Raw genomic sequence first — 15,518 nt, forward strand, 5'->3', positions numbered from 1 at the left:
TGAAGCCATCAGGAAAGCGCAGTGCCAGTACTACGCCCTATCTCATCGATCTTTGATTATGACTCCAGTATATGATCAAACAAAGAAGCTTGCATATCCTACTTATGTAGAAGTAGGAATTATTAAGGGGAAGAAAGAAGAATAAATAGCAAACTTTGTTTTCTATGATATGCCATCTCTCCTCGTAACGGTCCTAGAGTGAAAAGCTCTCAGCAGTTACAGAGGCCATAATAAATACATAATACAGGCATGTAATCCATTTGTTTTAAAATGGAGTCTGCAAACAATAATGTTAGTATCAGCAGTAATGCTCAATACTCAAATAGTGCTTTTCAACTTCACAAACATTAATAGGTAAGCATCACAAAAATCTTACGACAAGCACATATTTTCCCCTTCATGTAGGGGGAAGCATAAAAATAACTGTGGTTATACAGTGGATTAACAGCAGATTTGACACCACCACTTATAAGCCTGGAGTCTCAGACTCTCTAACTTCTCAATATTGTGTGTAATGCAAAACAAAAACACAAATGGTAACACATCTACAAAACAGAGGTTTTCCATGTTTTGATTTATGAATACTTACTTTTCCAGTATAGCCAACTGATTACAGGTTATTTTCTCATAACTGTCTTAAAATTTTGCAAGCCCTCACCGAAAACTGCTGTTTCAATCAACAGAGAGATGGAGTTATGCTTCCAGTGGGACTCCCCCTAGGTTGTGCACAAAGTCATCAGGTGATTTACACAGAAATGGGCATCAGGAACTAAAACTCAGTCCCTGAGCTCTGAGGATGGAAACCTTGCCTAAGTAAGCCCCAAAAGACAGCTTTCGTAAGCTTTAGAAGCAACACTGAACAAACCCTGCTAGTAGTCAGATCTCCTAAGACCTCAGAGGATAACTTTATATTTTAAAGCTTAATTGATGAAAGTATGCACTTTAGTGCTTCCGTCCTCCTGAGCACACTGGAAACCTGCATTCCTTTGCAGAATTATGGCCTGGTCAAGGCTGTACAGAGCTGTGGCATAAATGGAAGGCTGCACAACCCATTCCTGTGCAGAGCCAACAGGGACACGTGAAAGGGCTACAGACTTTTACATCCTGTTAGTAACAGGAGCCCACTAAACACAACAATTAAATGACTTAAAGTTGGAGAAGACATGAAAGAGACAGTAAAAACATAAAAGAAATCCTACCAAGAACAGATGCCGAGGGTGCCTGTTTTTCCCAGAGACTTTCATCAGCGTTCCCTCTTTCACAAAGATCTAGAAGAAAAGTCAGAATGAAGACTCAGGATTATGAAGTTTATTGAGAAAAGAGAACATTCTTCCTAGGGAAGAAGGCACTCAACTGCTTTCATCAGCACAGTAAGGGATGGATACCTCAACAAATGCTTCTAGCCCTTCTCCTTATGATTTGCCTTAGTCTATGCCTGTGTTAGCCCCACTGCTCCTTACGGCTTGCATTTGTATCAATACTAAATGGCTTAGAAACCCCCTTGTCAGACACCAGGCAGTCCTCAGCACACTGTTCTGCACCACATACTGCACAACTAACATTTAATGGGCTTCAAAGAAACCTCACCTCCTAATCATGAAAATGAAATGAATCAAGAAGAAATACTGAGACCTATTCACATAACAAAGCCTGCGTACATCTATGTATGTATTCGCAAGCACAATATGTTGTCTGTCCATATTGTTACTATGCATATAATTAGGAATGTACACGTAACCAGCTAAAACAGCATACTAGACAGCAGCAGGAGCAGCAAGATCCCAGGCTGTAGCAAGTGAGGATCGGCTTAGATGCAATAGCCACGGGCACAGCAAAAGCAGCTGCTTACCTTCAGAAAGCCTCAGGTACGCTGGGATCTCCAGTAGGATACCCTTACCTCCACTGCCAACCCTTAAATGAGGGCTGGGAAGGGGTGGATCCTTGCTCCAGCCCTTCCAGTCACTCAGGTGCAACGCATAAACCTGAACTTCCTGGGTTAGCCCTGCCTTCCTACCAGGTGGTCAATCGCTGTTTCAATCCATGGATTGCATTTCCACTACGTATGTTGCTTAAAAAAATGATGTCTTGCATTAAATGCACCACTGGAGGACAGAGAATAAAAATTTGAAAGTACATAATTTCCCTGATTAGGGGTATTTATCTAGCCAATTAAAGTTCTCAGCCTTTATAGGCTGCAAGCAGTTTTTGCTAGTGTTTCAAACCTTCCAACAGCAATATATAAGAAGGAAAACAGCACCACCTCCAAAACACACTACACGCGGTCTGGCTTAGGACAGCGGGAGTGAAAAATAAAATGGCCATGCTGTGTGAAAGCACAGAGCATTACCAGAGTAATGGCAATGTACATATATCAACACTGCAACTCTTATCACAGTGGGTCAGAAAACAACACCTGTAGATGCCTGAAATCTTGCTATCCATACAGGCAAAGATAAAACTGGCCAGAAACAATGTCCTTATCAGCATAGGTCTGCCTGCAGCACTCACCCTTCCTGGCTGGAGGAGGCCGCTTTGCCCTCTCACACTATGCTCAATGTGTACCAGCTTCTGCAAGTTTTCCTGAGGGAGAGAAACAATAGTTAGGTGACCAGATGGTGATTACTCTTTATCAAAACAGGCGAACGCTCCCTCATCCCTCCTCACCATTTTATCCCTCTAAAACAGAGAAGTGATATTAGAGAATAGGGTTTCAGAGAGAACTGAGACAGCTCACAATTTTAAGTCCAGAAAGTCTCCTTCCAGTTTCATAGGTTTTATGAAACCTTACCACCTGCATTCATATCTCCTGTGAAATAATACACTCCTGACGTCCTTAGTACCTTTTTAACACCCCGCTCTGTACTTCAGTTCACCTTTGCAGGAGCCTGCTCACTCCATACACTGTTTATACATCAGCATCTTTGCTGACTTCCTTGATCTGGGAATGAAGAAATTGGAAGCATAGACTAAAGGCAATATCTGCTCCAAAGGATTGTGCATTAGTGGCATAAAATGGATAATTTCATGCACACTTTGAGACAGTAAAGTCATTGCTAGGATTATCTGGAGGTTTATATTCTCCACCAGCAGATTAGCAACTTTGAACTAAGGGAATTCAGAAGCTTAACTAGTAAGGAGGCATTACCCTTGCATCCCTCTTCTGACAATTTGCAAAGATTAAGAAGCTTATTATCAGACTCTGATACAATTAACTGCTATAGGGAAAGGCAATGGCAGATAACCAGTTCTAAATTACCCCAGAAAGGGTGATGGACAAAATCCAGTTGAGAAAAAAAGATCTGCTTATCCATCCCATGGATTAGGATTCACGAAGTACTCCAAAAGGAGAGATCACCACAGGTAGAGGTCTTTTACCTCACGGCAACCAGCCCTTAAATAAACCTAATACCCTAGAGAGGCAGAACCCAGTTCCATCCCTTCTGGTCACACAGACTAGCTGCTTTCACCTGTGCTCCTAGGGCTGCCTGTGTACCTTCACCAGGTGCTTAAAGATTTGTTCAAGGTGTGACTTAGCAATTCCCATACAATTGCCTGCCTGACTTCAGAGCACAGACAGGGCACTGGCACGTGACATTAGTTAATCTATGAGGATGGTAAATAAAATTACTTAAGTCTCTATTAAAATGAAGACTGTATTGGAAGGAATATGTAGAAGAGGAAGGTGAGTTTGTATCTGAGCAATATAGCTAGAGTCTTTTCAAATCTTCCATGTAGCAGACGCTGCTGCTAAAATCCAGGCTTGTACATACATACATTTCAGCTATGGTTTTATCTGGTCTAAGCACTAAATGGACTGCACAACAGCAATGAGATATCACTAGGATGCAAACAAAAGTTAGGACTCTCCTGTCCAATTTAGCCATTGTGTTCTAACTCCTTGGTTACGCACACAGAAAAAATACTAGTACCATATTTGATGTGGTTTCTTAATCTGGAAGTCTTTAACTACTGCTTTCTGCTATGGCAGAGAATGACGTGTTCACTTTTGCTGCACTGACTGCCCTTAAGCTATCCCTAGGCTTAGATTCTATTAGATTGTACAGTCTAATCAAGGATATATCTGAGACACAAGTCAGTGATGTCTATGGAATCAGCTAATTAAGAAAACCATCACAGATATCAGAATGAGCATATCCATGTCAACACAATGTTCTTTCAGGCTAATTTATGTCAGATTTCAGCTAACAATTAATGTAGCTATTTCAGCCTGCTTTTTGAGATAAACCTGAAATACCTCTGTATGTTACTGCTCTGGTGAAAAATTACACTTATTTAAAAAGGTTTACGTCTAAATCAATAACCACATACCAAACACATCAGAATACCTACATGCCTTGACTAGCACAAGGCCGCATTGTGACCGTGCAACATAACTGACAGTTGACATACTTTTCAACGCTTCCAGTCATCAGGCCAGAACCAACAAACGGAATTTTTCAGCTAACTTCTAAAATACTACAGGCTAACAAAATCGAAACAATATATAAACTAAGAGCACAGGAATCATCAGCTATCACGGGACAGCTGACATTTGAAAATGACATTTCTAGAGGACTTTTCCATCACTAAAGGTATTTTAGCCCTAGCAAAACTTGTCAAATTGGCAACTTCTAGAATGGAAGCCCATTCTTCTTCTGCCTTCTTGTAAGCACACTCTTGGCAAGCGCTAGTGCTACACCCTGGGATTTCTACAAGTGTGAGAGAAGAATTCAGTTGCTGCAGCTCAGATACACTTCAGCTTTTCTTAGGACTACTCATAGACATGCCTGTTGTAATGCTGACTTTTGCAACATGGACATATGTTCACCAGAAAATGGACAAAGATATATCAAACTAATTTCCTGTAGGAAGTCAAACAGACATTATGTGTGAAGGACTGTGACTTATCTGAAAACGCAGGCAGTTTAGGAAGGTATAATTTCCTTAGAGTTCCCTAAAACACTCTGTTTATATAGTTTGCTTCATTTTTCTTAAAACCCTGGTCATTCTCCTGTTAAATACCCTTCCCAACCTGAAATTCCAAAATTGAAGCTCCACCCAGTTAGTACTGCAGATACGAAGCAGCTAAAATCCTTCTCTGGAGAGGTTAGCAATGAACTGCAGCTTCCATATGGCAAGCAACATTATCATGGCATCTATGAAGGAGCACTGACTCCTCAGGAATTCACCAGCTGCTAACAGCTACAACGATTTATTACTCTTTTAGCATCTCAGCGCCTCTAAAAGATTGTAGAAGCTCAGAAAGCTATGCAAACCCTGCTCAATTAAAGTAGTGGATGTCTCCTAGAGTTACAGACAGACTTAAGAAGTTACACCTTCTACCTCTACTTGCACATTTGTGAAGTGCCAATAATATTTTTCTACTTGAGAAAAATGCTACGCAGATAGTTAATATCCTAATGTGTCTGAAAATCTTGGGCTAGTAGTTCCCAGGGGAAACAATGCTGGTGTGTTTTTACATAAAACTATAAAGCCAATAATGAATTTTTATGTTCTGCAAAAGATGTAGATCATAATTCAGTGTTCTTGTCTGATATTTGGAGTGTAGTTTGATGAATTAATAAATGGCAGCAGAATACTTCCTTTTTCCAGGTAAGTGCCATATTGATAGAATTTCAGCTGAGTACATGTCAGGTTACTGACACTAAGTTGAGTTACTTTGTTCAGATTGTGCAGTAATTAAGGATGCTTCTTAAATTCTTTGCATTTTAAAAAATCTGAGAGAAAAGAACTGCTCGTTATAGTATTTCTGGTTGGGATATTAATTAGGAGGACAGCCTCTAATATCACAGAATACTGAACTTTGATTCTCACATGCATGAGAATCTTCATAAAACCCACAGTGTTCACACAGACAGGAAAGAAGGAAATTTTATTTCATCTTTTCCAGGCCACAGCTTCAAAAAGAGCATGTGCGCTCTGACAATGCGATAAAAAAAATAAAGTGTAAAAGTCAGCATGGAATATGTGATGAAACCGTTCCCTAACAAACATTATTAAAAGTAAGTATTATACAGCCTATTGCATCTGGAAAACACAGAGGATCTGGTGATGCTCTTCAAATTAAAGCATGGATTAGTGAAGATAAAAAACATTTCACAGTAATGCACCACTGTAAATATGAATCTTTCATTAAAAGTATGAAAGAGCTACAAGCTAATCACTACCACTTCAAAGGAAGTTGCTTACTCCTTAGCCATAAGCATCAGGGAATCTCTTTGCTCTTTTGACAACTGTTGCTTACCACCAGATTTCCTTCCTGCATGGCTTGGCTTCCTGCAGAGCCAATCTAAAACACACAAAAGTCAGCTGTTCTCAAAATGAGTCAGCTGAAAGATTTGTAAGCACTCTCAGCAAACAAACATCCATAACTTAGTGAAACTGCATCTCTTCCAAAGTTGATACCTTTTGTTGATATTTTCTTGGATAATCTCCCCATAGGTAAAATCCAAAATTGAGTTTTTCAGTTTATATCACTGAATCCCAGAATTGTATGGGTTGAAAGGGACCTCTGGAGATCATCCAAATCCAACCCCCCCCCCTCACCAAAGCAGGCTCCCTGGACCAGGAAAAAAAAACGTGGTATAAAAAAAAAAAAAAAAAACAGAATTTGAACTTTCATGACTCTTTTCACCAGTAATATAACTTCACTGACTTCACTGCAACATGAATGAAAATCTGACTCTGTCCACTTGTGTATACTTTTCACTTCAGAGAAGTATTCATACAAATCTTCCATGTGTTTGAATAAAACCTAATGTAGCAGATGTACCACAAAAAGATGTGGGACCTTGCTCTGATATAAACAGAACTTTTGCAATTCCCACAGTAATATGGGTATCCCCATACCTACTGTGAGATTATGGTGGAAACCTGATATCTCAATTATATAATTTTTATTTTGGCATAAAGAATGCTTTACTAATGATGAAGTATCATTGTGAAGTCTGTGCCTGAGGAGAAAGAAAATCAGATCAGTTGAAAGCTTTGTCTAGTAAGCCCATGGTTTCAGAGTCATTCTGTAGAGTGGCAAGATTACATTTCTTTCTATATTAAAATTAGGCTTGTAGACAGCAGGGATGATGTTGTCTAACATGTGCTCATTTGACATGGTAGCAGTGTAACATTTATATAGTAATCAACTATTGATCACTGATGAAAATTACTTGGAAATAATCTGTACAGTACCATTATTTCCATGCACCTCTCTTTTCTATTACGCTTATTTCTCTCTCCTTTCCTTCTTTTTCACCATTACACATATGACTGTAATGTAACTATCATTTCATTTACAAAAACTTCGCTCCCAACTTATGTCCTCATTCTGCCTGCTATAATGGCTGATGGTAAAACACAAGGGCTGCTCCAACAGTCATGCCTAAGGGTTGAACTTTCCTGCTAATATCCCATTTCATTTTGTTGCTGTGTGACAAATGTTAGCAGACGGGCAACCTGATAAAATAGCATCTGTCACAGAGGTGTGTATGAAGCAAAAGTGTGGAAATGAACTCCTCTGTGTGGAAAAAGTGGCACCCGTAGACACTGATTAATGAACATTTATAGACTCCAAACAGCAGATTTAGCACAGTGAGGGGTAGGTGGTGAGTTTCAGCAGTGATGACAGTAGGTAACCTCCTCTGGTACAGACTTGTACAAACATGGCATGCAGGCTCTCGTTCATTGCCATTAATGGTAGCAACTATGTTAAAAAAAAATACAAAAAACCCCAAACCTTTAACTACAATATTTGTACCAGAAAGGCATAAATTACCGGACTTGACTATTTTCTGTCCCTAGCCATGAGGAGATCATCAGTAAAAGCAGTGCTCTAAAACAGCCCATGGATACATGGGCTGCATTTATGACTTTGGCACACATATCAGAGACACTGCTTTTAAATTTGAGCAGCAGGGATTTTCAGGGTAACAGAACACTGGAACAGGCTTCCCAGAGAGGTTGTGGGGTCTCCTCGGGAGACATTCAGAACCCACCTGGAAGCAATCCTGTGTGACCAAATCTAGGTGTTCCTGCTCCAGCAGGGAGATTGGACAAGATGATCTCTCTAGGTCCTTTCCAGTCCTTGACATTCTGTGATTCTCACCAACTACTTCAGCTGGATGCTAGGTCATTGCAGACAAAAACATGTCTGCACTACAAAAAATGACCCTCAGGAGAGAATGTAAAGAATTTAGCTGAAGGTGTAAGTGGCTAGTATGGCAAAAAGAGAGATACATCCTCTAGTTATGATATCACCTGGAGGTCCACCAAGTTGAATTTCTCTGGAACCTGCTGCATCCTGTGTCTGACTCTCTCTGCTGTCTGTGTCTCCCAGCTGACATCCTACTGATGTCCACAGCAAAACTCCTGTCATCTCAGATAAACATCAGATCTAGATCCTTGGAAACAAGTGACCATAAGACTAGCTACACTTCACCTATCTTTGCCAGTAAATTAGGACTCTAATATCATGTGAAAAATAAGTCATAGTGACTTAACAGGAAACATTCATTACTTCAGAGAACTACATAACTCAAATATGTAAATCTCAATTCAGTCATATGCTACAGTCTATGAAAATCATGGCCAGTTGGCTATTTGAGCATTTGCAAGACTGTAGACCAGGATGAATTATTCAGTAAAATGGGATTCCAGAATAGAGGAAAACAGACATAAATGAGCTCAGACTATATTTCTGACAGAACATTCTTGATGTCTTCAGTATTTAATAACTGAAACCATCCTAGACTAGAAACGTACCTACAAAAACTCCCGTCTCTCACTTCCTTGTCACATCCCTTTTCAGTAATCCCAAGAGGAAAAAAAAATCCACTGCTTGCTACAGTGACTTATATCTTGCACAGCTATACTACCTGCTCCATATCTGCAGTGCACTAAATCAGTCCTGTAAAAACTCCTGTGCTTCGCTTTGGAAAAGGCTTCAGAATTTAACAGATATGAAGTCACTTTATCAAATGTACAAAGACTCTGTTGGATCAGGACAGAGTGTGTCAGGGTAGGACTTACCCCTTGGAGCATGCTCTCATTGGCTCGATCCGTGATTTCAGAAACAATGAATAAGGCAGCTGAAGAATGAAGCAAAGCAAAGACCACAAATCATGAGAGAGAAGAAGAAAATAACTTAGATCCTCTGTTTGCAAGGACACCTTTAATAAGAAAGCATAACCTTTAGCAGCAGCACCTCAGTAATCTTTGGCATCATAAAGATGCAACTGCCCAACAAATTTAGGGCCCAGAAGAGACATCTTTCTGCTGATCAAAGCTCTGCATTGTGTTTGTATTAACACAGAAAGCTCAAGAGATTCCTTTTAAGCAGAAGAAATCTTTTACGATGCTTTCTAGTTACAGAGTTTTGAAAGCTGGAGCTTGTGGTAGGGATACATTCATGTAATCCAGCTTCTACCATCTAAAAGTATGGCAGTCCAGGTGACTTGTTTTCCCTCACTGCCTAGGGAGAGGATAGATCATGCCTTTTTGACAAGTGTGTATGAAACGGTGATGTGAATTAACATCTGGATTCTCCACTGGCAAAAAGCCCAGGCAAGTTTGCTTGCCTGAGGGCAACAGTATAAGATAGTTCAGATCCTTATCTCAAATCTCTTCTCCTGTAGAAAATGGCAGCCTACCTATTTCCGGACCTAATCTGGGAGTATCTGAACCATTATTGGCCAGAAATGTGACAAGCACACACTAAGCCTAAACAAGATAAGCAAATGTGGGTACAGAGCCTGAACATCTGCTTAAACTGCTGCTAAAGCTAGTGTCCCACAGTCAGTGACTAGGGCCCTGCATTCTGTGAGACTCTACTCTTGGTCATAACAGACTGACCACCAGTCAGTTGCACACCTTTTTGCTGTGGATTACTTTAGATTCACTGTCACTGTAAGAGAGGTGAACTGGTTCATTAACACAGTGATATCCTTCTTTCTTCATCCTGGAAGCCACTACCACTCATACCTAGGCTAAACCTCCCTTTGACTTCAGGGAAACTAAGAGATTTCTGCTTTATCTGTATGATGTGTTGGAAACGGTCGTATACACGATCATTTCTTCTTCTATAAATTCATCATGTCAAAACTATTGGAAGTTCACTTATTTCACTGAAAAAAGACAGGATTCTTTCCTTTAATAATTCGTTTAAATTAGTAATGAATTACTGTGGATCTTACATCTAACCTATTAACATAAATCTTAAAAATAATCTCCTTATGTATATTTCCAATATAGATCCAGCACCTCTTTAGAAGCAGAGTTAACAAAACAGGATTATTGTTCTACCTATTTCATTTTACCTTGTGTGGTTTCATACTCTGTAGAATCAGGGCAAAGATTATTCAAGTAATCTGTAGAAAATAAACAAATCAAAATTCAGATCTATGCATATGTAGTTGTATTAGCAAAAATATAAAATGTTTTATATTACTGTCTTAACTCACTTTATTCCCAAATTAGATTTGTATTGCCTCTTTCCAAGCGGGAACACCTTTGATAGCATTCTACTTTGAGAATCAGTGCAAAAGATGGACTCGACACAAAATTTGGCATTTCCTTGTTTCTCCATACATTCAGCCAACATAATTGCTGAGTAGTACCCTCAGACATATAATTCAAACAATTATTCTTCTCATGAATTCTGTTTTCACATCTGAATGATGGGTGTCAGCTGTAATAACTTACTTTCTGTATTAATTATATGAATCTTGTAGACACAGGAAAGGGACCTGTTTCTGTACCTGCAGAATTCCACATTACAATGAACCCCATCACATTCTGAAAATAAGTTCTGTAAGTTACATACAATAGGATTTGCATTTACAGGAATTATATTTGTATCATCTATAAACTTTTACCTGTCACCTTTCTTTGGTCTACTTGACTTAAATCATCTGTCTGTTCTTTTCCCAAGTCTTTATGCCTTTAATAGCCATAGTATACAGTGCCACCATTTTTAAAGTGTAACCATGGAACGCTTCATTCGTACCTCTTTGATTAATCCAACCTCTTAAATTCTAAAACCAAGAAAAAGGCCTATGTGCTGGAAATGGTGCTGCTCACATACCTATTCCCTTGAATATCCTCCCCATATGCATTCTTTTTTCTAGGGCTCTCCTCTCTCTCTGCTGCTCCAATAACTGCCTGGCTTTCTCACGAGTTCAAGGAAGCATCCGCCTGCACTCAGACTGGAAGGGGCTGTGTGGTATAATCAGGCAATATTTAACATTCCTTTTTACAGCTACAAGCTCTTTCCTTGGCTATAGGCATTTAACTGAGTGGGATATGAAAAGTACATTTCTTCAGATGAAATGTTTGCATGCATGTACTACAGAGACTAAGAATCACGTGAGGTACCACAACCCTTCAGTCTGGGAGGTAGCCTTTAATGTAGACACACCCAGAGAGAGGAAAGCTAGACAGACAGACAGAGTCCTACTATTGGCATCCATAATTCATCGCTGCTACTAAAAAGGAAAAATCAATTGTGGAAAATGACTTGCATCCTTGATCAAAGTACCTGGAGCAAGATGAAATGTGTGCTGAGAATAAAAATTCATACGGCCCCTGTGCTCAGATGGATTTATGAGTCCTTCTGAATAGGTTGTGCCTTTCACCAGCTGCTGAGTATAAGCAAGGTTTGTAGCTTCCTTTCTACTGTCCCACACATAACTCATCTAGAAACCCTCTCTACCCACACGTATGCATATTCTTAAGACATTCTCCATCTTTGTCTGCGGATCCCTGTTGTTTTGTTTGTCTTGTGTTTTTAATATCTGACAAACTTAACAACACAGACTCAGTGATACTTTTTGATACACTATTGATGTAAATCTGGATTTCTCCCTCCTATAGTGTGGAGAAATTGATCTTGGATTTTGACCTAAAATTAGCACTAGCCTTAGGCCTACTGTACATGGGGCTCAGGATGCAGTACTGGGTACAACTGCTTTATTGATGGAGTAGGAGGAAAGGGTACTTACCACTGTCATACAGCATACAGTGCAGAGTGCCTTCCCTTGCCAGTGACTACCATGCCTGACTACCTCTGACAATTGCCAGTGACAGAAATGGAAAAAAAAAAACAAAACTCAAGCCTTTCTGCTGACAGTGAGGTTCCTGAACTCTGCCCTTCCTGACTCAGGGAAGGGAAAAGGCAGGAAGGAACGGTATAAGTACCTGACATAAACTTTTTAGTGACCTTTCAAGCATTGTCACGCTGAAGAAGAACCTGCTCCTTCCCAGGCTCTATTATTAACCTGTATTAAATACACTGAAGTTCCCAGGAATTCCCATGCTGCTCCACCCCTAATTTAGTTGTCATGGCACCAATGTGCAGCACATTGAATACCTCTGAGAATTAATTAGTCTTACTGACCTGTGAGCATCACACGATACTGGAAGACACGCTGCACCACTCTCAAAAGCTGGTGTTTCACATTCTGCGGGCTTCCACCACAGCTCTTCTGTCCTCAAGGGAAGGCAGAGAAAATAAAGATCAAGGACACATGAGCTCAGCAGCAAACTGTCATCTCATCTACCTGATGTGTACCCTGAATGTTTGCTAAGAGTTGAATGCAAGAATTCTGTTGAACCATTCCCATTTTACTAAGTGCTAAGGGGTATTTATATAAGGTACTACTTTTAACAATTTATGTCCTATAGCATCACTCACAAATAGTTTGGACTCAGAGGGAAGAGGGGAAAAAAGTAAGAACTACTTAGAAGGTAAAGGATTTAGAATGACATCTGAAGAGTCAAGTATCAGATATCAAAGCTCATCATTTTTATTTTTTGGATGAAAACTTCTTCCATCTCTGACTTCTTAGTATCTGTAGGGTGAATAATCCCCAAGGATGGTACTCAAAAATAGTAATGATAGTACGGAAGATGGTGTATTTCAGTAGGTCTATATAGATGGTACACAGATAGTAAGCAAAAGAGGGCGGCTCACCTTTAGGATGATAAAGGCTCACAGTAGACTCCATGTAGGAGGGATCTCCAAGAAGAGATCCTTCCCTGGTGGTGGTCAGCCCTTAAATGGGGTTTGGGAGAGGTGGAGCCAGGCTCCACCCCTTCCAATCACACAGGTATATCACCTTCACCTGTGCCCCCATGGCTGACTCGGTGCTCATCTCAGGTGACCAATCAGTGGTTCAGGCCGTGATTCAAAAGTTCCCATACAGTATCTTATTCCAAGACATGGAATTAAGCAATATAGTAAAGCATCTTCCTGTGATTTAATTAGAACTGAACATCTACAGAGTGTTTACAACAAAAGAGAAAGAACTGTGGTCTCACACACAGAGAAGCAGCACTTCTCTCTTTAATTTTCCCCTTCAGAATCAAGCTATTGCTTCAGAAGTGACAAGTTAAAATAGGAAATTCACTGTTTATCTGTGAAGTGTCCCAACACTGCTGCAAAACCAACAGCAATTCACAAAACTCAGTTATATAAAGTCTCCACATCTCCAGAGGAACCATGAAACTAAGTTCACAGGACCCTGAGGGAATGGCACAAAACATAGCTGGTTCTTTATGAGAACTGAGTCCAAAAGCCATTTAGGTTTCAAGGGGTTTCAGTGTTCATTGACTAATGTTTCTCCAGTGTTTGCCACTTGTGAAAGTGGACAGGAATCTTAACTGTTTAAGGATAGGGAAGAGATAGTACTTTCCCAGGCAGAAGAGACATTTAACGTCACTGCATTACTCGAACTGCTTAAGTCATAGGTGAGAGAAACAAGATGAAGACCTACAGTCTTTATTAGACTGGAAAGCTAACAGTGGTCTTTTTTTTTTTAAAACATGTGATAGGAAAGGTCCAGTAGACAACTCTCCCACATTTGTGGGCACACACACATGCAAGTGGGTTAGAAGGAACTAAGCTTACTGGTTGTAAAGTAAAATCTTACAGTTCTCTTCCTAGGACATGCTCCATCTGGTTTCTTAGAAATAAGTCAGTTTTCAGGATTAATGGCTAAGACAAGACTTCATGGGCAAACGGTAATGAGGGATGCTAGGAATACAAGCTATCAGTAGAAAGCCCGCATTTTCCTGATTCAAGTTTAGAGCAATGTGAGCCATCAGAGCTACCCTCATTTGCTAACAGGAAATAACTCTGGTGACTGCAAGGTATCTGTTTATAAATGCTGACTTTCAAATGTCTTCTGAAATGAATTGTTATCTTTAATATTTCACATATGCCAACATGCTAAATAACCATTAAGATCCAGTCAGTCACTAATTTAACTTCACAGGCCTTCTTCCACCCAAGTAATCACTGTTACTCCTCTTACCAGATGAAGATAAAAAGAAACATGGATTCTAGCTAAACATTAAAACACTCTGACTTTGAATCATTTTATTTTAATGAACTAAACTTTTCCATCCACAAATAATTTCACACTTTTGAAATTATATGAACTGCCTACATTGCAAATGCTTTAAAATGTAGTCAGGAATTGTGGTCCCAGTTTTTGTCAGCTGTGTCTTGCTAGTGTTTTTGAGTCATTCAATTGGAATGACTGAGTTAAGTCAACTGAAAAATACGTTTCTTGCTTACTGATACAGGCCCAAAGCTTATAAATCATTCAGGGAATCTGCATGAACAGAACCCTGTATTTGGCCAGTGAAGGTGGTGTCTATCTTTGCAGGTTAGTTGACTATCTGTCATCAGATCCTCCGTAAGCAGAGGAAGCAGTAAAATGCATTTAAAGATACAAAGAAATGCAATTCTAAAGATGTTGTGGATTGACCCCAGCCAAAAGCTAAGCACTCATGCGGCCTAATTGTAATTTCATTTTGGTTAGACCCAGTACAAAAGAAATGATGTAAACTGCAATGAAAGAAGAGATAGTAACAATAATAGTTAACAATTTTAACACAACTTCACAGGGATTTCTATATTTATATATAAATGAGAAGCTATTCTAGTACCAGCATCTATTTCAGCAAAGGCATTCATAGATCTGAAGATTCACAAACATATACTCTCTGTACATAGAAAAATGTGTGGGCAACAGATGCAGACACAGAAGCACATGATGCAGATGTGAACATCTCACTTCAGTTCTACTATCAGGATGTGTGAGGGGAGGTCTTCTCCCATTCTACCCTGTGTGAACACTGATTTTGCAGACAAGATTACTTTGAGTAAGTCCTGTGACACAGCCATGCATCAGTATAGGTGAAAAACAATGGGACCTTACCTCAAACTCCTGAATGACAGTAGCCAGCTGGGAATATTTAAGGCAGGTTTCATCTAGCAAAGCCAAGATTTTGTCAAACTGTGTAATGTATGTTGTGTGGTGATTCAGTCTAGATTTTCTGGAGAGAAAAACATCCGCAACTTTCTGGTGTTCCTCCCTAAGGCCATAGAAAGAATAAAAAGTACATAAAAACTTTCATTGCAGCAGTTCTATTTATCAGACCTACAGTGGCAGCTAAAGACTAGCTTAAATGACAGCAAATACAAAAAACTTTGCTAT

General features: G+C 39.7%; 1 protein-coding gene across 1 annotated transcript in view; it reads right to left on the reverse strand.

Annotated features, from left to right (window-relative positions):
• Positions 1 to 15,518, reverse strand: part of FGD5 (FYVE, RhoGEF and PH domain containing 5) — a 78,882-nt gene that overhangs the window by 15,030 nt on the left and 48,334 nt on the right. The window contains exons 7-12 of the mRNA XM_065749301.1: positions 15,240 to 15,396; positions 12,410 to 12,497; positions 10,332 to 10,382; positions 9,046 to 9,104; positions 2,509 to 2,580; positions 1,200 to 1,268 (exon numbers count right to left, since the gene is read on the reverse strand). Of these exons, the coding sequence (XP_065605373.1) occupies positions 1,200 to 1,268; positions 2,509 to 2,580; positions 9,046 to 9,104; positions 10,332 to 10,382; positions 12,410 to 12,497; positions 15,240 to 15,396 (496 nt within the window). The remainder of the gene's footprint in view (positions 1 to 1,199; positions 1,269 to 2,508; positions 2,581 to 9,045; positions 9,105 to 10,331; positions 10,383 to 12,409; positions 12,498 to 15,239; positions 15,397 to 15,518) is intronic.

This window comes from Cyrtonyx montezumae, unplaced genomic scaffold (assembly GCF_038088225.1).
Source record: "Cyrtonyx montezumae isolate F1298 unplaced genomic scaffold, pur_monq_1.0 scaffold_6, whole genome shotgun sequence".
Taxonomy (NCBI): Eukaryota; Metazoa; Chordata; class Aves; order Galliformes; family Odontophoridae; genus Cyrtonyx; species Cyrtonyx montezumae.